At 35.0% G+C, this 24872-nt stretch overlaps 3 protein-coding genes across 3 annotated transcripts; 2 read left to right on the forward strand and 1 right to left on the reverse strand.

The window, feature by feature from the left end:
• Positions 1 to 10328: 10328 nt before the first annotated feature.
• LOC149407355 (uncharacterized) lies at positions 10329 to 10906 on the forward strand. Its single transcript, XM_089613129.1, has 2 exons — positions 10329 to 10511; positions 10616 to 10906. Exons 1-2 carry the CDS (start codon positions 10416 to 10418, stop codon positions 10733 to 10735), a joined length of 216 nt encoding a protein of 71 aa, XP_089469255.1. The 5' UTR covers positions 10329 to 10415; the 3' UTR covers positions 10736 to 10906.
• Positions 10521 to 14489, reverse strand: POP2 (Pyridoxal phosphate (PLP)-dependent transferases superfamily protein). The gene is made up of 19 exons (XM_089613120.1): positions 14352 to 14489; positions 14022 to 14104; positions 13859 to 13943; positions 13722 to 13794; positions 13301 to 13398; positions 13104 to 13196; positions 12948 to 13021; positions 12829 to 12867; positions 12661 to 12749; positions 12499 to 12575; positions 12338 to 12412; positions 12210 to 12257; positions 12061 to 12144; positions 11873 to 11960; positions 11691 to 11769; positions 11512 to 11602; positions 11340 to 11418; positions 11111 to 11226; positions 10521 to 10961 (listed from the first exon to the last, which is right to left on the reverse strand). Exons 1-19 carry the CDS (start codon positions 14391 to 14393, stop codon positions 10884 to 10886), a joined length of 1491 nt encoding a protein of 496 aa, XP_089469246.1. The 5' UTR covers positions 14394 to 14489; the 3' UTR covers positions 10521 to 10883.
• A 4194-nt stretch (positions 14490 to 18683) lies between these two features.
• LOC149407357 (uncharacterized) lies at positions 18684 to 24625 on the forward strand. Its single transcript, XM_089619956.1, has 4 exons — positions 18684 to 18690; positions 19522 to 19687; positions 20004 to 21281; positions 24526 to 24625. Exons 1-4 carry the CDS (start codon positions 18684 to 18686, stop codon positions 24623 to 24625), a joined length of 1551 nt encoding a protein of 516 aa, XP_089476082.1.
• The last annotated feature ends 247 nt before the right edge of the window (positions 24626 to 24872 follow it).

The following is a 24872-nucleotide window of genomic DNA, read 5'->3' on the forward strand; positions in this document are numbered from 1 at the left end:
TGCACGCATATAAATAACTTTATATAAATATATATATATATATATATATATATATATATATATATATATATATATATATGAAACGTATACTAAAAAAACTAAACTGATTATATATATATATAATATAATATATAAGATACTTTTATATATCTATATATATATATATATATATATATAAAAACGTTAACTAATTTATATTATGTAAAATAAAGTAATATGTATACTTTAATTTATTATAATGTATATATATATATATATATATATATATATATATATAAAGTATGTATACATAACTTATTTATAATATATTATATCCATATTTTGTAATCTAAAGAGTATATTAAATTTTAAAAAAAATACCCTAAAGCTACCACATAAACAAATCATTCACTACTACTTAAAAAAAAAAACTAATGTAACTCGAACACAAAAACTTTTAGCTTTTTAATTAAGCTAAAAAAAAATTGGAATTTCACAATCTCCCCTACTTATTAGAATTTTCGTCCCGAAAATTAACAAAAGTCGAGAAAAACATAGGAATTCTTACTTGGACATACTAAAAATCTCTGAAAAGATCGGGATATCGTGTTTTCATGTCTTCTTCCCGTTCCCAAGTAGCTTCTTCTATCCTATGATTCCGCCATAGCACCTTTACCAAAGGAATCACCTTGTTCCTCAAAACTTTCTCTTCGCGATCGAGAATCTGGACAGGTTTCTCTTCATACGTCAAGTCTTCGTGAACTTCGATGGGCTCTTGGATTAAGTCGTGCGTTGGGTCAGGTAGGTACTTCTTGAGCATCGAGACATGAAACACATTGTGCACCAATTCTAACTCGGGATTCAGGGCTAGACGGTAGGCTACTTTTCCGATTCTTTCTATGATCTCGAAAGGACCAATGTACCTCGGGCTCAATTTTCCCTTCTTGCCGAACCTCATCACACCCTTGAGAGGTGCTACCTTCAAGAACACCAAATCTCCGACTTGAAATTCCAAAGGTCGTCTTCTCTTATCGGCGTAACTTTTCTGTCGACTTTGGGCAGTTCCCATTCGATCACGAATTTTCTTGATAGCCTCTGTTGTGTCTCGGATAAAATCTGTTTTCTCGAGATTATTTTCTCCCGCTTCAAACCAGTGAATTGGAGATCGACACTTTCTCCCATAGAGAGCTTCATACGGTGCAACGCCGATTGAGGCTTGGTAGCTGTTGTTGTATGAGAATTCAATAAGTGGCAGCCTCTTACTCCAACTCCCACCAAAATCCATGACACATGCCCTTAGCATATCCTCTAGGGTCTGAATCGTCCTCTCGGATTGGCCATCCGTTTGGGGGTGAAAAGCGGTGCTAAACTTCAGTTGCGATCCTAGCGACTATTGCACGCACCTCCAAAAGTTAGAAGTGAAACGACCATCGCGATCTGAGATGATGGATAGAGGAACGCCATGCAGTCTCACCACGTTATTCACGTATAACTCAGCCAACTTCTCCACGGAGTACGTGACCTTCATCGGGATGAACCTAGCAGACTTGGTCAAACGGTCCACCACTACCCAGATAGCATCATAACCCTCAACCGTCTTAGGTAATCCAACCACAAAATCCATTGTGATTTGTTCCCACTTCCATTCAGGAACTTCGATTGGCTGTAATTCTCCAGCTGGTCGTTGATGTTCGGCTTTCACTTTCTGGCAGGTAAGACATTTACTGACAAACTTTGCAACGTCACCCTTCATTCCGTTCCACCAAAAGTGTTCTCGGAGGTCTTGATACATCTTCGTGGAACCTGGGTGAACTGAATACGGTGTCTCATGTGCTTCGGTAAGAATTTGCCTTCGTAACTCATCTTCGTTGGGTACACAAATCCGTCCATCGAAAAAGAGTACATCATTCTCCGAAATGGAAAATTTTGACTCTTGGCTTTCCAACGCATCGTCCTTCAACTTTGACATTTCCGGATCACGCATTTGCGCTTCCTTGATCCTCTCAAAAAGATCTGACTGTAAGGTCATATTGGCTAATCCTTGTGTGATAATTTCAACCCCTAAATTGTTGATTTCATCAGTGAGTTGAGGAGATAAAGCTCGCATCATCGATAGACTAGTCTCACCCTTCCTACTTAAGGCATCTGCTACCACGTTTGCCTTTCCGGGGTGGTAATGGATACCACAGTCGTAGTCCTTAACCAATTCTAGCCACCTTCTTTGCCTCATATTCAACTCCTTTTGAGTGAAAATATACTTTAAGCTCTTATGATCGGTAAATATCTCACACCGAACACCATACAGGTAGTGTCTCCAAATCTTGAGGGCAAAAACCACTGCGGCTAACTCCAAATCATGAGTAGGATAATTCCTCTCGTGATTTTTGAGTTGTCGTGATGCATAAGCCACTACTTTGCCGTTTTGCATTAACACAGCACCAAGACCTGTCTTTGACGCGTCGCTGTAAATAGACAAAGGTTCTCCACTTTCAGGGACTATAAGTATTGGCGCACTGGTGAGTCTTCTCTTCAACTCGCGAAAACTCTCTTCACACTTCTCGGTCCACTCATACTTCTTATCTTTCTTCGTGAGGGCGGTGAGTGGAGCAGCTAATGTAGAAAACCCTTCAACAAATCTTCTATAGTAGCCTGCTAAACCGAGAAAACTCCTGATCTCTGTCACACTTCGAGGCGGTTTCCAATCATTGACGGATTCTATCTTGGAAGGATCAACGGAGATCCCATCCTTAGAAACCACGTGACCAAGGAAATGCACCTTATCCAGCCAAAATTCGCACTTCGAGAATTTGGCATATAGTTGATGTCGTCTCAAAGTCTGTAGTGCAACTCGCAGGTGTTCTTCGTGATCTTCGACACTCTTAGAGTAAATCAGAATGTCATCAATGAAGACTATTACAAATTTATCCAAGACATCGCTAAAGATCCTATTCATCATATCCATGAAGGCTGCTGGGGCGTTAGTGAGTCCAAAAGGCATGACCGTGAACTCGTAATGACCGTAGCGGGTGCGAAAAGCAGTCTTTGGAACGTCGTCCTCTTTGACTCGTAATTGATGATAGCCGGATCGCAAGTCAATCTTCGAAAATACTTTTGCTCCCTTGAGTTGGTCAAACAAGTCATCAATCCTAGGAAGCGGATACTTGTTCTTGACGGTGACCTTGTTAAGCTCTCTGTAGTCGATGCACATACGGAAAGATCCATCCTTCTTCTTCACGAATAAAACTGGTGCTCCCCATGGTGAATGACTTGGGCGGATGAATCCTTTATCCAACAACTCTTGAAGTTGTGTTTGCAGCTCCTTGAGTTCAGCTGGCGCCATTCGGTAGGGGGCTTTAGAGATCGGTCCCGTACCAGGTAGTAATTCAATCCCAAAAGAAATCTCACGCTCTGGAGCTAAGCCTGGTAATTCTTCGGGAAAAACATCTACATAATCCCTCACCACTGGCACGTCGTCAGGAGTTGCTTCTACATCCTTAGTCTTGTCCACTACCGACGCTAGGAATCCATAACACCCTTTACTCATCAATCTTCTAGCTTGTAATGCTGACACCAACATCTTAGATTTCTTGAGTGGCCTTCCTTCAAAGGTAAACCCTCTTCCCGTTACCGGTTTGAAGATTACCCTTTTTCGGCGACAATCGATCATTGCATTATTCTCGCCTAAGAAGTCCATACCCAAGATGGCATCAAAGTCTTTCATTTCTAAGACAATGAAATCGATCCTTAACTCATGACCACCAATTATTATCGGTACTCTTTTTAAACAGTACTCTGATAATAGCACATCACCAGACGGTAATGCCGTCCTGAAAACCTTCCTAGTTTTCACTACACTATCGCCTAATTTCCTAGCCAGTTCTAACGAAATAAAACAATGTGTAGCACCAGAGTCAAACAATACTAAAGCGTCAAAATGAGCTATAGGAAGCTGACCTGCTACCACATTCGAAGAGCTGGCTAAAGCATCAGCGTTGGTGTAGGCGTAGATGCGGGCTTGTTGTGGTGGTGGAACTTGGGTGGTTGGAGGTGCTTCTAAACGACCTTGGGAAATCTGTGGCCCTTCGATGGCAGCTTGCATGAAGTTAAGTCGTCCATTTGGGTTGTGCTGCTGATATTGTCCATTCTGAGAGGAAAATGATTTCGGACAATCCTTGAGAAAGTGTCCAGGCTGACCACACTTGAAACAAGTCATGGTTCCCTTCCGGCACTCTCCAGGATGCATCTTCCCACAAGTCTTGCATACTGGAAAGGTCGTTCCCTCTACCTTGACCTTGTTGTTGGCGTTGCCACCATTTCCAGGATGACTTCTCTTCTTTCCATTCCCATTCCATTGGGGTTGTGCCTTGAAGCCTTGACGGTTATGGTTAGGCTGGGGATTTTCTGATTGGTTTGGCTTCCTGTTGTCGGGACCTCTGCTTTGACCTTTCTCCTCTTTTCGAGCCTTGTAAAACTGAGCACGTTCCTCCTTTACTTGGATCAAGTGGTATTCAGCTCGCATGGCACGTTCGAGGCAGTCGGCGACTGTGGTAGGTGGCTGACTTCCACTGTCAATGGCTAAGGCCAATTCCGGTCGGAACATTCCCATCATCCTCCTAACTCTTTCTGTCTCTGTCGGAACCAAGTGAGGACACAGTCTGGCCAATTGATTGAACTTACTAACAGCTTCAGTCACCGTCATCGTCCCTTGCTTCAGCTCCGCAAACTCCTTCTGCTGAGTGTTCATCGCTCGCATGTTGAAATACTTACTGTTGAACTCCTCAGTGAAGTCTTCCCAAGACATAGCGCGTGTGTCTCTTCTAGCTGCTACTGTCTCCCACCAGTAGCGTGCATCCTTCTTCAGAACAAAAGACGCGCATATGACTTTCTCAATTTCCGAGATATTCATGAAGTTGAAGATCTTCTTCATCTCTGACATCCACTCGTCAGCCACTAAAGGATCAGTGGAACCTTCAAAATCTGGAGCTCTCATCCTCCTGAACCTTTCGAAAAGGTCATAAGCCACAACAACTTGGCCCATCTGAGGTACACCCTGAGGAGGTACTGGTGGTGCTTCTTGATCCTCTCCTATATTTCCATTCACTTGGGGGAGGTGGTTTCTCAACTCTTGTATCTCCACTTCTTGGGCTTCGATACGTTGTAGCAATGCAGTGACGAGTACCGCAAGCTCGGGTTGGGCCGCTGGCTGAGGTGCGGGGGCTGGACCGTCGGCATTCACTGCTGCTCCTTGTTGGGCGGGAAACGGAGCGGCATGATGAGCATCTTGCATTGAGACATCAGCGGCAACTCTGCCTCTTCCCCTACCTCGGCCTCGTGGCCTTCCTCTACCTCGTCCACGAGCAGCTTGAACGTTTTCCATCTAAGAAAAAAAATTACAACTAAGATATAAACAAAAAAAGTACTAACTTACTTGAGTAGGGGGAAGCCGTGCGATCGATAGCGAAGGGGGTCGTAGGTTCGTTGCTCTGATACCAACTGTGACGACCCGACTTTTCGGACCGTCTTACTTATCTTACTTTTTAAAACTTAAGAAAATTTGAGGTAAATTTTTTTTTTTAAACATAACTTAAAATATAAAGTTTGAAAACTCGTAACCTAAAAATAAATTTTCATTTAAACTTGATGAACGAAAACAACCAAAAAGTCGAAGTTGCATAATGGAAATTTAAAACCAACAAAATACCATCGTAAAATAAATTCCATAAATAAAGTCGTGACCTTTAACGAAATTGAAAAACATAACTTAAACCATGAACGATAAAACCTTGGGTTTGGATTATTGAAAAACTGAAAGCAAAGCGGAAGTCTTTTATTTTCGAAAACGGCAACCATAACCCAACCCTCTCGCTATCGCCGCCGCTGATCCACCCTCCTCACTTGCTCATATGTTGTTTACCTACAACACGGACGTAAATACATAGAGTGAGCTAACGCTCAGCGAGAATAACTATAACTCACAAAACATAAGCAATGAAACAAAAATGCATGAACCGGTTATTCGTATTAACTGTGACATGAAATACCCTATTAAAAGTCTATCGTATTTTAGTTCGGGGGTCCCCTAGAGTAGCCGTACCGATTTCAGTGTACACTTTGGTAACGAACCATGGGGCTGCGACCTCCCATAGTACGCTCCGTCACATACATAAACATATGAGGAACTCTCTATGTGAGCCCGTAGTTCGGCTCGAGAAATTCCTCTAGGTACCTCCGTAATTCGAGGCGGTACGACTCTCTTGCTTACTTAACTTATTAATCGTGTTTATTACGTTAAAAGCATGAGCGACATAAGATAAAAAAAACATACATGATAACATAGCTAGAAACATAAGACGTGTTATAGATATTCTAACACACAAGCATAAGATAATAACATAAACTCACATACCGTCATATCATATCATAACAAGCACATTCCGAACAAACACGCACACACAAAAATTCACACAATACATAAATACTTCATATCACATAATACGTATTATATATTTTTTTTTAACTAATCCGTGTTGCAGTGAGATTATTCTCACCTGGATATCGGAATTACGATCGAAGACCGTCGAAGGAAAAGGATGCTCTTAATGACTCGGAACCTAAACGGAAAAGGTTGACTATTACTTATCAGGTAAGAAAAGGATTTAATACATGACTTAGTTTCTGGAAATTTTCAGAAACGAGATCCGACGTGAAATTACTAAAATACCCTTGGCTATTAGGGTTTCGGAGAAAACTGAAACTCTGGAAAAACTTTTGTAAAAAATCAAGTGCGTATAAAATATAATTTTGAGCACTTTTTGTAAATGCATCACGGCCAAAATAATATTTTAACTATTTATTAAAAATAAAAGAAGTGCTAAGATCTAACTTTAAAGTTTTTGTCAAAAGCTATCTGCGCACCGTTTTTAAAATAATCAGAAAATATTCAGTATTTGATAAAAATATTTTTCGATTAAAGGTTTAGATAGAAGGCATTTAAACCTTAAGTTTTCAAAAAGAATCAACGTAAAAGAAAATTTGTTGAATCCAAAGTAAGCGTTTAAAGTCTGAAAATCGGGAATAGGTTTCAGGTCTGTGCGCCGATTTGAAAATAATCGGAAAATATTCTGTATTTCATAAAATATTTTTCGATTGCAGATTTAGATAGAAGACACTTAAAACTAACGTTTCCAAAAAGAATCAACGCAAAAACAATTTTTTTGAAACCAGCACAAGCGTTTTAAGAAAACGTTTTCAGGGAATCCGAATCAGAGAGAAAAGAAAGCATACCTATTAGGAGCTACGAATTTTTCAAACCAAAAGAGGAATGAGGGAGAGAGAGCAGAGAAGAAGCGTTAAAAAAAAGAGGAGGGGATGTTTAAATAAGGTTTAAATAAACCCTAAAAGCCCAAATCCTAAAAGCCCAAATCCTAAAAGCCCAAACCTAATCCTACTTCTAATATTAATATATTAATTATTATTATAATAAAAAAAAACATAATATATGCTTACGCACATCACATGCACGCATATAAATAACTTTATATAAATATATATATATATATATATATATATATATATATGAAACGTATACTAAAAAAACTAAACTGATTATATATATAATATATATATATATAATATAATATATAAGATACTTTTATATATCTATATATATATATATATAAAAACGTTAACTAATTTATATTATGTAAAATAAAGTAATATGTATACTTTAATTTATTATAATGTATATATATATATATATATATATATATAAAGTATGTATACATAACTTATTTATAATATATTATATCCATATTTTGTAATCTAAAGAGTATATTAAATTTTAAAAAAAATACCCTAAAGCTACCACATAAACAAATCATTCACTACTACTTAAAAAAAAAAACTAACGTAACTCGAACACAAAAATTTTAGCTTTTTAATTAAGCTAAAAAAAAATTGGAATTTCACAGACTTTAATATATTTCTTGAATGCATTTCGCACTAATGTATTATTAATTAGAAAGCAATAAACAACATTTTGACCAAGACATGAAAAACCCTATATAAACCCCTACGTACAATTTGTACAAAATCATGTTTGGCTGTTTGGGCCTTATTGTGCAACAAATGGGCCAACAACTCTGAACAAAATTGAGGTATATTAACCACCACCAACAACAAAAGTTTGGAGCCTTTATTTTTCTCAAATTTTATGGGCCTTAAGCGATGACTTAGCCCGCTTAACTGTAGGGCCGGCCCTACTCATCATTGCATAAAAGAATAATGAATTGTCGATGAACATAATCACACCACGACGAACCTGAACATAATAACTATTTTTAGGGCTGAGCTCATGGGTATGGTAGTAGTGGCCAATGCGGTCTAGGTGGTAATCCGAAAAATTCCCACAGAAAATGAAAAGATGTCAATTCTTCCACAAATTCTGAATTTTTTTTATTTTAGATGTGGTACTAAAGAACACTGGTCTCGAGTTTGCCAAGTCTTTGAACACTTGTGCAAACTTTACCGGACATTTGTAAGAAAAAAGGGGAAAGAGATACATTTGTAAAGAAGTGGTACTGAAGATTTCACTGAGACTGTTGCAAATTTTGCCGAATAACTCACTGGAGGAAACTAAGATATCTTTTGTAATGTTTTGAACTTTCCCAGTTTGGAATGAAACCGAATAGTCCAATGTGTTCTGATATAATACGTAATGTTTGATATATGAGTATAATTCCTATATTATGTATCATGTTTAATCTCTTTTTAAGTTTGTAATTAAGTAGTACGTATTTGATCTTAATTAATCAAGTATCTTTCTTATCAGTAAAAATATTGTGGTTTGGATATTAGTAACATCCAACATCCAATTTAGTAGGGCTGTACAAAAATGAACTAAAAATCGGTGTCGTATCGTATATCAAAATTTGGATTCGGATAATCGATTCAGTTTCTAAAAGTGGATTGGATATTAATTTTTAATTTTGATAAAATCGATTATCGAATATCTAACTCATTTTTTATTAAAAAATAAATAAATAATCAAGCTAGGATTGTATGACTCATTTTTACTCGGATTTGATCATTGTAATTGTTTTAGAACCGGATATGAATTTTAAACTAATTTCAAAGTGGTTTTAGATTGTAAGAATTGAATAATCGATTTCTTTAAATTCATTTAAAATTGAATCTGAAAAATCGAATTTTGAAAAGGGCATTGTAGTTTTTTAGCCAAAAAGAAACTAAATTTTTTTAATGTAGCCAATGTTTGTAATTTTTTTAGAAAATAGGCAGACCGAATAAACTGACTCATACATTTGACTTAAATACCCTTAAACAAATCACGCTTTAATGCACCAAAAAAAATCATAAATAATTTACAACTACATCCAACAGAACACGATAACTACGCATTTTGAATTCTGAAAACCGTCTCTATCTCTTTCTTTCCGATCATATCTCCTCAGCTATTCTTTATATAAAAATAAATAAATAAATTCGTAGCAACTTGAAAATAAAAAGAAAAGGGCGAAGGATGGTTTGATTTTTTTGTAAAAACTTGCTTCTCATCAGTTTCATATTTTCGAACTAAGCTGCATACTGCATATTTCGATTTCGAATATGGAAATATTTGGAAATAAAAGTTAATCAAACAATTTTGCAAATATTTGAAAATAATAATTTTTTATTCCAAATATGGAAATAATAGGAAATAACTGCTCGCAGTTTATTGATAACGAACGAGCAGAATTTTTTTTTAGATATGTTTCAAAGCTTTTTGTAAAAGGTGTATGATAAGCAATATTTTTTTGGAGAATACCGCTCACAGTTTGAAATTTAAATTGCAAATCGAAGTATATTCCATATATAACTAATTGCCTACAAAAAAGGAAAATAATTAAATAATTAAGGATAATTAATAACGAAAATGATAAAATAATAGTCAGTTATTAAACCGCTTGCTTAAAAACTGAGCATAAACGTGAAACAATTAAATTCAAACTGAAGGATAGTATTGGCAGCTATTTATTACCACGTCATTCTTTTCGCTATTTCCCTAAAAATCTCCAAACATAGGCTAGATCTCAAACCTAACTTTTTAGGTGACCTAGTTAGTTACAAATCTCTTTTGAAAATAGGTATCAAAACTGAATATTAAATTTAAACTGAATATTAAATTTAAAAAGTTGAATAAGCGAATTTCTATTTTGGACTAAACTTAATTAGATATTGGACCAAATTTTTCAAAACCGATATCCGTACTCGGCTTACCTAAATGGCCAAAACCGAAATAATCCAATTTCAGCACAACGATTTAGTTTAGAAAATGGGGGGGTTTTTTTTTTTTTTTGCCAGCAACCAAACCTTATCGCTTTGGCTTTCAAAGGATAACATAATAACACTCTTAGCTTTGCTTCGTGCGAAGTTTGACAATGGACGGAATACAGCAAATTGGCCTTCCCGTGCTCGGAATCATCGCTGCCGCGGCTGTCACCTTCTACGCCGTCAGCTTCTCCGAGATCAGAGAGGTCACTCGATTTTCTTTTTCATTATTATTATTATTATTATTATTTTCTTTCAAGGCTACTAATGAATTGAAAAGTTTGACCGTTGGTGAAATGTACATATACAGAAATCATTCAGAGACCTGGACGATTTTGAAGACGACGACAATGGAGGAGGTTATAAGCCATCTCCGAGTTCCAGGGAGAAACGCGCCAGAAGAAAAGCACAGAAGAACCAAAGGCCCTAATTATCACTTTCACTTCACTTCTCTGTATCTTATCTTACCAAATTCTATGACTGGAATTTCTTTGACTCTTGTCCATTTCTCAAAACTTAAATTAGATGGGGATTACAGTTAAATATCATTTTTTTTAAATGCGATACACTTAGAAGATCTAGTTCTTCTTTTGGGACTTGAGTTCTTTAACCCTCTCTTCGGTCTCCTTCAGTGCTTTCCTATATATACTTATCATCTGAAAAAGAGCACAATAACAGGCAATTGAAATCATGATTTGAGTTGTAGGATGGTCATAATAAACAGAGTTTGTGGGATATGTATTTGTAAAATTAATCTGGTTTCTCATATCAAATGGTCATAAGCCAAGTTAGGGTCTTTAATTACCTCATCAATTTCTTCAGATGATATAATGAAAGGCGGAGCAATGGCAACATTATCGCCCGATACGCGGACAAACATTCCGTGCTTTACGCATTGTTCGCCGAAATATGATCCAATCCCTGTGAGTTCACACATCTATTAGATTGATGTATGAAAATGAGAATTTTTCTTCTTCTTTTCTAAAAAAAAAAAAAAAAAAAACTCTAGCTTAAAGCGGGGGGAAAAAACTTACTCCATTGAGGAGGGAAAGGATCGTTCGGTGATTTATTGTCTGTAAACTCGGTCCCGAGCACCAATCCAGTGCCTCGAATCTGTTCAAAAGCAATTGAAATATGAAAATGTGGTTTAATTTTTTTTTTTTAATAAATAAAAATTTAAGAAAGATACTATTATGAAAGCCCTGCCTCGCCGATGATTGGACTGTCGGAGAAAGCCTTGAGACCGTCTTGAAACTTTGGAGCAACGCTGTTCACTTTCTCTTCGATATTTCTTTCTCTGCAAGTAAAGGGAGCAAAAAAAAAAACAGTAAAAGAACTGAGCAATTCAAGTGTTAGTGCAAATAAAATATGAAGGCTAAAAAAACTTGTAAATCTTGAGTGCTTCGAGTGCGACGGCACATGGAACTGGGTGGCCGGAATAAGTGAATCCATGAGAGAAAATGCCTAATGTGGAAAATAAGAAAAAATAATAATTATGATCTGTGAGAGAAACCGAGTGAAGTTTTTCGAGCAATAAAAATTCTCTATCCCTCTATATGTCTCTCACCGAGCTTGTTGCTCTGCGAGTCTATGACCTCTGAAACTTCAGGGCTCACCATAACGGCCGCGATAGGCAAGTACGCCGAAGAAAGAGCCTGGAGAAATATAGATAGGGTTATATTAAAAATCAGACCGGTTAAATTATTTTTTTAAAATTATTATTATCATCGATCTATGTGTTGAATTTAATTTGACCTTTGCTAAGGTTACAAGGTCCGGTTTGATGTTGTATTTGTCACACCCAAACATTGTTCCTAGTCTTCCGAATCCGCATATGACCTGAAGATAAAAAAAAAATGATTAAAGAAAAATCAAAGGCCAAGCTTGGAGATGTGATTAATTACCTCGTCCGCGACAAAAAGAATGTCGTATTTTTTCAAAACAGCCTGAACCTGCAAATGAAAAGTACATTTACTTTATTTTTGCAAGCTTAAAATAAAGCGAAATGATATATGAAAGAAAATAGAATTACCTTTTCGAAATAAGTTTCAGGGGGAAGAATTACTCCTCCGGCCCCAATGACAGGTTCGGCAATGAACGCTGCGATCTGAATTGATGTAAAATTTTAAAACCCTTATTTTGTATAATTATAAGGATTAATTATTTGGTTCAAGGAGGAAAATGAGTATGTACCGTCTCTGGTCCCTCTTTCAGGATGAGATTCTCCAAGTTAACGGCTAGTCTTGTCGAGTACTCCTCCTCAGTCTCACCTAAACCATAACAAAAAAATTGTCATTTTACGAAACTTAAAAAAAAATTATAAATTAAATTGGCGTTGATGGAGAGAAGAGAAACCGGGAAGATGGTATCGCCAATAATGAGGACAATCGGTGTGTAACACAAAAGGAAACGGAAGATCGAATTGTTGGTGCAACGCTGGAAGGCTGTTTGACAGAAAAAATAATATAAAAATATACAAATTCAAAGAGGTTTAAAGTTCTCATTTACGACTCATGTTCTTACCCTGAAAGACTAGCTGCTATTAGAGTCGAACCATGATAGCTGTTGAATTCGAACAAGTTAGATAACTAAACAAATTACTAGAAGCGTTCTTCAGTTTGTTTCGAGTAAAACGAGCTTACGATTTTTCTCGAGCTATGAATTTCTTCTTCTTTGGCCTTCCAAGTGCATTGTTGTAATACCAAACCAGCTTGACCTACAAGCAAGCAAAAATAAATAAATAAAATTGTTCAAAGTTAACATTCATTTTTCGAGTTTAGGTAGTTTCAATGGCGAACCTGAGTGTCATTGGCATCGGATCCACCATGGGTAAAGAACACTTTGCCCATTTTTCGCGCTGTAAACATCTCAAGAAGTTCCTTTGCTAAGTCCTGTGATGCGACAAAGATTACGATAGTATATTTCATTTTTTCGACTCCAAAATTACATTAACTTGATCATTCAAAACTCTGAGAACAGAGGGCGAATAAAATACCAATGAAGGTTTAGTAGATCGGTTCCAAAACGAGTGGTAAAATGGCAAAGTGTTGAGCTGTGTTGTCGCAGCTGCCACGAGCCGAGGTTCATTGCCACCTAAACGTACAAGTTCAATTTAAATAATAATTTTTTTTAATCAATAGGTCAAAACTGTTAACCGGGTTAATCTTTACCGAAAATTAGTTTTTAACATAGAAGTGAACCAAATCCTCATACCAGCTAGTTTTCAACTTTGTACAAACAAGTACTGAAATCTAATTATAAGCCACAGGATTTGCAATTTTATTTATTTTTATGTATAAAGGCAGATGAAAAATATACCTACCTACCCAATGCAACAGTAACATAGTTTTTTTTTTAATTTTTTATATTTTTTATATGTGCTTTGAGAGACCAAAATTATTTAAAAAAAATAGTACCTAAGACTGTGCACCAAAGACCAGCAAGAGCATCAAGATATCTCTTCCCATTGACGTCATAAACATAGCTACCCTGAGAAAATGCTTTCCATTAAATCAATTATCTATATATATATATATATACGAATATAATATACCTCAGACTTCTCAATGACCAGAGGTTCTGTCTCAGTAGTTTGCCAGCCAGCAGTGAAAGGTGCTAACATATCATGCCCTTTGTACCTTGCATTTATTAATGATACAAATTAGAAAGAAAGAAATAACGAGCAATTGATATGCAAAGTATATAAGACTAATTACCCTTTGGATTTTTTTACATTAGCATATGAATATGGCACTGAACTGTTTAATCTCGCCGGTAAAGCTGCGCGATGAAGATGCTTCTGCAATTGTAATAACTAAGCTTAGAAACAAATATCATATGATATAAAATTATTATAACACAATCATTGATTTTTCATCCGTGGTGATTCTACAGCATTTCAGAATTCGTCATAAAAAAAAGAATTAAAAATAAATCAAAAGCTCATGCAAAAGCAAACTCATTGTCTTCGTTTTCACAAATTTAAGGACTATGGCATAAATATAATTATAACAGAAAACGATGATATTTAAGAACAAAATACGTACCTGAGCTCTGAGAACAGCGCGGAAGAGGCTGTTCGTCGTCATTTTTCCCCTTCTCTTTTGATTTTTTTCCAGAAGCGTTTTGTTCACCAGAAGAAGCAGAGCAGCGAGTGAAGGATTTTTTTCAAAAAAAAAAAAAATATTGAGTGGTGTGTTTTGTCTTTATTACGTAAGACTGTTGGGGTTTGATATCGACAGTGACGCATTACGCACTAATTTGTTATTCTATTGCTCAATCGTAATAATAATAATATATTAATTCTGACGGTCTGAATCTGGCCCAGTTTATGATAAAAATGCGTATGGGATATATCAAGAAATAGAACCATGCTTTTCTAATATATTCATTCGAACGCTTACCAATAAATTCGTTGTTTGGTCTTTTATCATCAAATTATGCCTGTTTTTATTTGAACTTTAAGATCGTGTTGTCGATTTTAAATAATTCAGTGGATGAATTGATAAAGAAACAGCTTACTATTTTTGGCGATGAATTCCATGTATGCAATGCATGAAATATTGTAATTGCGTGGCATCAATCGGCCTACTTTTAAAATAAGTGATCTAAGATCTGCATAAGGAAAAAAAAAAATTGTTTACAGTCAAAAGTAAAAGGTGGTATGCAAACTACTTTAAAATAAATATTGCATTGGAGTAAAAACTGATTTAGTTTTTGGTAATATATACGATAAAACAAATGTTTCAATGTTAGCATTGTTGGAACATAGTCGTTCACCTTTAAGGAGGAGATAGAAAATTGACTTTTTGTTGGAGTAAGCTCGTAGTCTTCTTTCTATCTATTAGGTGATATCCTCGATCATATTCATGTGCGTTCGATATCACGAAAATGTGGGTATGTGAAGTTTGGATTGTTGGTACGGGCTCTCATTTTTCTCAAACAATTTTTTTGTGAAAAGCATGATATGACAATCAGAACGTCGAAGCTACATTGCAACGATCATCTCCGCAAAATAAAATTAGGAATATGACACCTTCTCCGGATTGTCTTAATTTCATATGCAAATTGGGCGAGCTCAATTTGTTAATATCTATTTTTACATAATAGTTTAGAATCAAAAAATTATTTATCTGGATTGAAAACATTTTTCAACAAGATTTGTAGATTTATAAGGTGAACAATGTACATATAATCGAGGTTAAAAGGGAATGATGTTATTTGAGTTTATGCCTGAAAAATTATTAAGTAAATAAATTTGGGTTATAAATACCAAAGTTTGAGATATCGTTCACCATTATCGTGCTGGGACTAAGATTTTATGAGTATACTTCTTACCGCAAGGGTTTACTGTGAGTTTTCCGGGAAAGAAACCGGCACATTTTTCATAATAAATAAATATAAAATAAGCTTTTATAACTTTTATTATTTATTTAAATTTATTATATTTATATTTTTATTTAGAATTGCGCTAAACCTCAAGTTTTATGAAGTTTTTAAGTGGGTCGTACGTACCAGATTTTTGTATTACGGGATTCTCTACCGGTACCGACGCGGTAAACCCTGATTTTACTAACAGGTATTTCATGGTTTTGTACGTTTCGCTATCGGGATCTGACAGTAAGCGCTATGTCTCGCGGTAACCCAACTTTACCCAGATAACTCAAACCTTGTTAAATACAATAGAAAAAACTTCTGGCGCATCTCATTTGAGTGTCACAGTAATATTTTTTTTCTCTTATCAAATCAGTTGTAGTTTACAATAAAAACGACTTCAGTTACATCTCATTTGAGCATCTCTTTGTAAATACCACATAAAGGTATCTCCTCACATCAGCATGGAATAGTTGCAAATATTTTACGACTTTGGGCATATCACATATGTGCGGACAGTATAAAAAATACTCCAAGTCTCTCTCTCTCTCTCTCTATCTCCAACACCGGCCTCTAAACTGGATCGTACCGTTTTAAACGGTTAGAAAATTTGTTGACCGTGCGGGACCATTTAAGAAAATAAACCAACCCGGACTAAACCATTTTAAACCGGTCCGGTCCGGTTTAAATCGTTAAGTATTTTTTTGGCAAAAATTTAATTAGAAAATAGCAAAAAGAATAAAAATCATTAATATTAACATAAACATATATAATTAAAATGTGCAACTCAAATTAGTTCATTCAAATGTCTTGTAATTACTAAAATAAAAATAAAAAATAAAAACTTAAAAAATTAAGACCGGCCGGTCTCGTCTAAACTGCGGTCTAAAATTTTCAAACCGGATTGGACCGTTTTAGACCGGTCCAAAAAACAGAACCGTTTTAGACCGGATTAATCAAAAATCGTTTTGAACCTGACTTGCGGTTTAAAAACCCGGTGGTCCGGTGCAGTTTACAATTTTTTCGGTTTTTTTGCACATCCCTACCTGGAGCTAATGTTTGATGTGGCAATGTCTAGGAACATAAATTCTTGAGCTAATGTTTCGTTGAACGAAAAATATGGAGTTTAATGCTTTAAGACATTCTCCAATGCATAACTCTATAACTCTATAAATAGAGTTAAACCTCTTTAATATAAAAACTCTATGATTCTATAACTTCATATTTGGTTTAATTTTTACACTAAATAAACAACGTTGCACCTATTTTGGTGTAAAAACTGTTCATTTGGTGCATGCTACAAAACAGTTAATAGACTACACTGTTATTTTATTAAAAGTCTACGTTTTAATTAAAAGACGTAGACTTTTTTAGTAGACTACAGATATCAAAATTTAAGAATTTATAAGTCTACGTTTAAGATGAAAAGTGTAGAGATTAAGGTATTGATACACTACCATATACTGTATGACGCAGTGAAAACCTTTGAAAATAACAAAAATCTTAATAAATGCGCGCACTATGTATGCCCAAATTATTTCACCCGCCAAGAAATATATTTTCTTATTCAAAATCAAATATATTGTTTCCAATAGAATAGCTCATATATATATACATTAAAAAAATTAAAAATTCTTTTCTCTGCGTTCTTTTCTTTCTTCTTCTTTGTTACGAACTACTCTTAAGAATTCCCAACGCCGCCAAACTGCTCCGCCTTCTTCCAGATTACCATCGCCGCCATATTGCTCCCCCAAAATCGAACCTTCTCCGCCGTAGAATTTGTACCATCGTCTCCCTTTTTCTTTGCGTTCTTTTCTTTCTTCTTCTTTGTTACGAACTACTCTTTAGAATTCCCAACGGCGCCAAACTGCTCCGCCTTCTTCCAGATTACCATCGCCGCCATACTGCTCCCTCAAAATCGAACCTTCTCCGCCGTATAATTTGTACCATCGTCGCCCTTTTTCTGAATTGGAAACTTCTTCGTGGCTGTACCATCTCCGCCGAAAATCGGTAAGAATCAATGCCATTCTTCTTTACGAGGAAACTCATTACATATACCCTTTCAAATTGATGGGTTGAGGTTGGTTTTTTAATTGGGTCTTGTTTGAAGATGATTACATGGTTAATTGATATTTTGAATTTGGGGCTTTTTAGTGTTTTCGGGTTTGAACTGGATTGCTAAAGAATCATGATTATATCTAACCAAGTCACCATAATAATACAGATGAATTTAGCTATTACTTTTTAGTTTTGTGTTGAGTCTGTCTGTTTTCCTCTTGGTGTGTAATGGGGAGTGCAAACCTCTTGAAACACCTTTGATACAAATCCCTTTTGGCATAATATTACTGGGTTTCTCTCTCTCATTATTGTTGTTATAATTATCATACGAACACTGTATGAAAAGCTTGCCCATTGCCACCATCGTTGTGCTTTAACCTGTTTAGTCTAGTCCTCATTGATTATAAGTGGAATTGCTTCTATATTGGATAGATTGAATTTGGTTTGTCCTAGGCAATGACTAAACAAGTCCAATATCAAACTTAACATAATAAGGAAACCATTGAATTAAGCTTAGAAAGGGGGTTTTCAGTAAGGTTATTTTTGTTGTCGTTTATAAATGTACATATATACTGTATTTTTTCTCCTGCAGTGGTTGTACTTGTACTTCCTCATGCGGCTTCCAAAGAAATATGAGCTTTGGTTTCATTGGACAAATATGTAATGGAAGTGTTACGGGCTTCACTGATTCGGCTTTCTCTTTATCCCAATCAGTATGCCCATCTTTCCAAGGATTCTAATGTCGTTCATGCCGTTTATATGGAAGATGAAAATTGAACGGAAATAGTTAAGAAACTCTTACATTATAAGGGGAAAAAAGACAGAAAAAGGACGTCTCAGAAAAAAAAAAAACTAGGAAGTGTAGAAAACGACTTGAAGAAAAGAAAAAAAAAACACCAAATATGATGATATTTGCCAAAACAATAAAGGAAGAACCATATTTAAAAATGGATGGTAAAATTAAACTTCCATCTACATTGAAAGAAATAGACAATTTCAGAACTTTCTTACATTTATAGAAATTAATTGTCTCAGAATACAAGATTTAAACTCGTTCAAGTTGTTATCTACGTATGTGTCGCATCTCTTGAGGGGTGGCATATATCCCGCTGAATTAAAAATAAAATACATAAAAATCTTTTGCATTTTGGTCCGAAACTATGTAGTTATTTGCTTCATGCCCCCCCTCTGAATATGTTGTTTTCCTTCCGTTCCCCTAACAAGTATGGCTCTGCCAATGTTGATATATATAATATGTATTAAAGATAAAACATAACTTTATTACATCAACAAAAAATAATGTCTATACTCGACACTATTAATTTACTAGATATTCGAGTGACACAGTGATATAGTATTTGAAAATGGAAGTACAAAAACTTAATTTTTATATTGAAAATGGAACTTAAAGTCACATGAACACCATGATTGCAAAATAGTTCGAAACGAGGTAGTTGCGACAAGCCTCCGAGATCCTATAGATGTTCTGTTTGTATTGTTTTTGGATGTATAGTGTTTAGGTCTTTTATTGTGGTGAATGGCAATATGTGCGTGATGATGTGAAATAGTTTTTGTATGGCCAAATCACTTGTGGCTTTTATTAATTCTATGTTTCCCGTTCATGAGAATAAGACAATGACCTTAATACCTTTTATTTATTTTGTTTTTTTTTTTTCCTTATGCATAGCTTTCTCTTAGTAATTTGGCGCACTCAAGATTGAACTCTTTCAACCAATGGGTCAACCGATGAAATGATTTAATTTAATTTATTACTGTTTATATTAGAGGTTGGTCATAAAAAGGTAACAAGAGTTACACAGAGGATATTGGAGGCTGTGAAAAAAGTGTTGAATGATGCAAATGAAGATTCAAAGAGTAATAAAAGTGCAGCCGAGGCTTTCCATAATTCTCATTCAGAAAAAGAAGATCACAGCGACAAGGCTGATCCAAAGTAAGTTCCATTTTCATCAATACTCTTTTACTTTTATGCTATTTGGGTAGTATTAGTCCATAAACTTTAATGGTGTTTACATAAAAATATAATAATAACAGATTGAAAATTTTCACAGAATCGATAAGTCATGGCTATTTAGTGATAGATGATCAAAAAAATATGAGAATGGTGTCGATAATTTCTTACAATTTTGCAAACAAAAATCACCCAATTCGAACGTGGTACCATGCCCATGTCAGGAGTGTGGAAATATGAAATCAAATACTTTTGAAATAATTAAAGATCACCTATTTTTTAACGGTATGGACAAAAGTTATGAAATATGGACATGGCATGGTGAAGATATCGTTGATACATATCGGGAAGAAGAGATTTTTAACGAGTCAGATGAAGATGTTTTGGGTGAATATAATGATGCTGTAAATGCAGTTGAAATGGTACAAGCTGCCGAAGATCTTTTAGAAAAAGATTTTGAAAAGTTTATAGAATATATAGAAGATGCTAAAAAGCCGCTTTATGATGGTTGTAATAAGTTTACCAAGTTATCTACTTTGGTACGACTATACAATCTCAAAGCCAAATATGGGTGGAGCGATGTGAGTTTCGATGAGTTACTTAAATTATTGGCTGACATGTTTCCACGAGGAAATCAAGTGCCGAAGTCTATGTACGAGGCCAAAAAGACGATTTGTTCATTGGGTATACGATATGAAAAAATACATGCTTGTCCTAATGACTGTATATTGTATAGGAAGGACAAACGTGATTTTGATGTTTGCCCAGTTTGTGATACCTCACGATGGAAAGTTCCTAAAGGCTCCGAGGATCCTAAAGTAGATGTGCCTGCAAAAGTGCTGTGGTATTTTCCTCCGATTCCAAGATTTAGAAGAATGTACGGTATACGTGAGATAGCTAAAGATCTGACTTGGCATGCCACTGATAGAGAAGTCGATGGATATTTGAGACATCCAGCCGATGCAGGTTCATGGAAATTAGTAGATCACAAATGGCCAGATTTTTCCAATGAGCCAAGAAATCTGCGTTTGGCATTATCAGCTGATGGGATAAATCCGTTTCGCACTCAAAATACTATGCATATTACATGGCCAATTATGTTAGTTACATATAACATTCCTCCATGGTTGTGTAGGAAGTTTATTATGCTAACATTATTGGTATCAGGTCCAAAGCAGCCGGGAAACGACATTGACGTTTACTTAGAACCACTTATTGATGACTTGAAATTGTTGTGGGAGATAGGTATCGAAATTTATGATGCTCATTTGAGAGAGACCTTTACCCTTAGGGCTGTACTACTATGGACGATAAATGATTTTCCGGCGTATGGAAATTTGAGTGGTTGTACTGTGAAAGGTTATCTTGGTTGTCCCATTTGTAGTGAGAAGACGCGTGGAGAGTTTCTTAACCACAGTAGAAAGATAATATACCAAGGTCATCGAAGATTTTTGGATCGTCATCATCCTTATAGGAAAGCAATGAAAGCTTTTAATGGTTGCCAAGAATTTGAAGACGCACCGAAATGTTTGACTGGAAAAGAAGTTTTAGAGAAGGTCTCTAAAATCGGATATGTGTATGGGAAAATTAAAAAGAAGAATTGACAGTTGTCATGTTGATCAGCTATTTTTAGGTCCTTACAATTCCGGGTTAGTATAGTTTTAATTGTTTTTCTATATATATATATATTATTGATAAAGATAGTTGTTATATCTATGTCAGAAATCATTGGGCGTTGTTGGTAATAGATCCGCATAGCGACATGGTCTATTATTTTGATTCTCTTGGGTGTAAACCTAAAGGAGACATAAAAGGTGTCATCAATACGTAAGTTCATGGTTACTAGTTTTTATATGACTATCTCCTAAATATGTACATGTCTGATTGCTTACTTCTTTTTTTGTAGTGGAATGAAAATATTTAACTCCAAATCCAACAGATCTGCAAAAAAACAAGTGAAATGGGAAATTATTAAGGTATATGCTTCAAGAATGTTATATTATCATAGAAACTTATTAATTAATTTTGATATTTATAAGGAGTCATTATTAAATCATATGTCTGGACTTGTAGTCTCCACAGCAATCATCCACTTTTGAGTGTGGATATTATGGTCAAAGTATATGAAAGACATTGTTGACCAACACATCATCTCCACAGAAGATAAGGTAAATACAAAGTTACAATATCATGAAAAATAGTATATATATATATATGTATATGTATAGTAAAAAAAATGGGTTTTGTTTATTTAGGGTATATATAAATAACTTATTTATGTATAATAGACAACTAAGACATATATTGTTATGTGTAAACAGTTCAACGGAAAAATCACTTACACTCAAGTCGAGCTCGATGTGATGCGCGAAGAATGGGCGGTCTACCTTCAAAGTTTGAATTAGGCATGCAACTTTGTTTAGTTAGATATTGAATATGATACTTAAATTTAGATACATTCACTATGGATATATTGATTCTAATTTTTTGAATAATATTTTTATATGATATTGAATGGTGGGCATTACATTTTGGTATATGGATTCTACTTTTTTGAACCATACATGTAGACTACTTTTAAAATGTGTAGTCGTATTAATATAAAACTAGATAATACTACAGTTTAAGGATGTAGACTACGGAAAAAATTAGTAGTTTAAATTAATCCATAACTTCATACTACATTTAGAAGCTGTAGTGTATGACTTAATTCTTAAGTTGAGACGACGTTTTACGATTGTAGCTAAACATAATTCTAAATAAAGAACTACGGTTAAAATAAGTGGTCTAAATTAATCCAAAACTTCATACTACGTTTCAACGCTGTAGTCTGACTTAATTCATAAGTTACGACTACAATGTATAGTTGTAGTGTTTATGTTAACACTAATGTTTAAATCCGTAGATTATTAAAAGGTGACCCAATTTTCACTATATCATACTACAGTGAGAGACAGTAGTCCATGGTAAAGACGATAGACTACGGTGGGAAAGACTACGATAAAAACACCGTAGTGTTTTTTTAATAACTACGGTGTTTAACCGTAGATTATTAACTGTTTTGTAGTAGCATGTAAAATTATCCCAAATGATTAAACATTATATTAATCTAATTAATTCATAATTCATAATTAAAGGTATATATTTTAGTTAATCCAATTATTCTATATGTTTTTAATTGTTTGGAGTTTTATTCATAATCCTAATTTTTGTCGTTGAAATTGGAACAACGATTAAAGACTTCGGGTGGGTCAACACAAGGCCGGACCAAGTGGCCTCGCCCGAGCCGGGTGTACGGAACTCTAAATTCTCGAATGTCGCTCATCTAGCTCAAGAACGTTATTCGTTTGTCGCGGAAATTTGAGAATAAGAAGAGAAGAAAAAAAGGTCGAAGGGCGTAGAAGCGGTGCCTCTGGCGCGCACTCTAACGCTCAACATTAGTCTGATTGTTATGAGTGAGGTGGAAGCACCGTTATTCTTCGAGAATATTGATGAGATTTGTGACGACCCGACTTTTCGGACCGTCTTACTTATCTTACTTTTTAAACTTTATAAAATTATTTAGAAAACTTGGAGGAAATTTTTTTTTTGAACACATCGAATAAAGGCGAACCAAAGTTTTAAAGCTCTTAAAAAGAAACAAAACATTAAGAAAAAGGTAAGATTGCATTTAAAACAACTTAATTAGAAAAATACTTAACCAAAACTGATACCAATTTTAAACATAACATAGCTGCAATAATACTACAACATAATCCGTATTCTAAATCTCAACCAAATTAGAAAACTCTTTAAAACTTCATAACTTTTAAATAATTGAAAATAAAAACTTTAATTTTTTTTTTCTAAAAGACTTGTAGCGGAAGACGTATTTCTTAATAAAAAAACAAAACTTTAAACTTTATTTCTTAATAACTTGTAGCGGAAGACTTATTTCGTGAATGGAAACCATGACCCAACCCTCTCGCTATCGACGCCGCTAGTCCGCCCTACTCAGTTCCTTGCAAGTTGTTTACCTACAACACAGACGTATATTTTTTTCCGAAGAGATGAGCTTACGCTCAGCGAGAAATAATATAAAGCTCACAAAAAAAGAGTAATGCAATGCATGAACCGGTTATTAGTATTTTAAAACTAATTGATGACTTGACCTTTCTTTTTTTGATTCTATCAACTTTTAATTCGGGGTGCCCTTAGGGTAGTCATACCTATTTCAATGCACACTTTAGAGACGAAGATATGGGGTTGCAAGGTCCCACACTTCGCTCTATCTTATAAACTTATTAGGGCCTCGGCCCGAGAAATTTCCCCATTTGGGCCCGTAAGTCGGCTCGAAAAATTCTCCTTAAGACCTCCGTAGCTCGAGGTGGTATGACTCCCTTGCTTATCTTTATCTTTTCACTTTTTTTTTTCGTTACATGCACGAATGACGTATGACATACAATAAACATGATAACATGACTAGAAAAAGAACATGATATAAGTAATCTAATTTATAACATATCATCACATAACATATCATACCATATCATATCATCACATAGCATACCATACCATATCATATCATAAACTCAGCATATCATAACATATCGTTCATAATTTATCATACCATATCATATCATATCATATCATATCATTACATAACATACTATACCATATCATATCATAAACTCCGCATACATAACATATCATTCAAAATTTAACATATCATACCATACCACACATAAGTCAACAATCACATAATAACAATAAAAAAATATTATTAACTCATTCAGATCGTATACTTATCGTATTTTATTTTGAACTAATCTGTGTTGCAGTGAGATTATTCTCACCTTCGTTTCGGAAAGTACGATCGTTGATCGTGGATGGCTCGGGAAAACTAGACGGCTCGGAAAAGCTAAGCGGCTCGGAACCTAATCGACGGAAAAGATTTTCGGGGATCAGCTTAGAAACAAATTTCAAGACATACTTTAGATTCTGGAAATTTTCAGAAACGACATTCAACGTGAAATTACCTAAATACCCTTGGTTATTAGGGTTTCGGTGAAAAACTAAAACTCTGAGAAAACTTCTGTAAAAATTCCAGTACGTATAAAATATAATTTTTGATCACTTTTTGTAAAGGCACCACGGCCAAAATAATTTTTTAACTATTTATTAAAAA

This window comes from Urtica dioica, chromosome 1 (genome assembly GCF_054948205.1).
Source record: "Urtica dioica subsp. dioica isolate 48M chromosome 1, U.dioica_male_clone48M_v1_H2, whole genome shotgun sequence".
Taxonomy (NCBI): domain Eukaryota; kingdom Viridiplantae; phylum Streptophyta; class Magnoliopsida; order Rosales; family Urticaceae; genus Urtica; species Urtica dioica.

Coding starts and splice junctions, on each gene's coding strand:
- LOC149407355 (XM_089613129.1), top strand. CDS start 10,416: ATGGACGGAATACAGCAAATTGGCCTTCCCGTGCTCGGAATCATCGCT. Junction 10,512..10,615: donor GCTTCTCCGAGATCAGAGAG/GTCACTCGATTT, acceptor GTACATATACAG/AAATCATTCAGAGACCTGGA.
- POP2 (XM_089613120.1), bottom strand. CDS start 14,393: ATGACGACGAACAGCCTCTTCCGCGCTGTTCTCAGAGCTCAG. Junction 12,750..12,828: donor ATAGCAGCTAGTCTTTCAGG/GTAAGAACATGA, acceptor TCTGTCAAACAG/CCTTCCAGCGTTGCACCAAC. Junction 12,576..12,660: donor TTGGCGATACCATCTTCCCG/GTTTCTCTTCTC, acceptor GTTATGGTTTAG/GTGAGACTGAGGAGGAGTAC.
- LOC149407357 (XM_089619956.1), top strand. Junction 19,688..20,003: donor AGCGACAAGGCTGATCCAAA/GTAAGTTCCATT, acceptor TATGGACAAAAG/TTATGAAATATGGACATGGC. Junction 21,282..24,525: donor GTCTCTAAAATCGGATATGT/GTATGGGAAAAT, acceptor TCTGTGTTGCAG/TGAGATTATTCTCACCTTCG.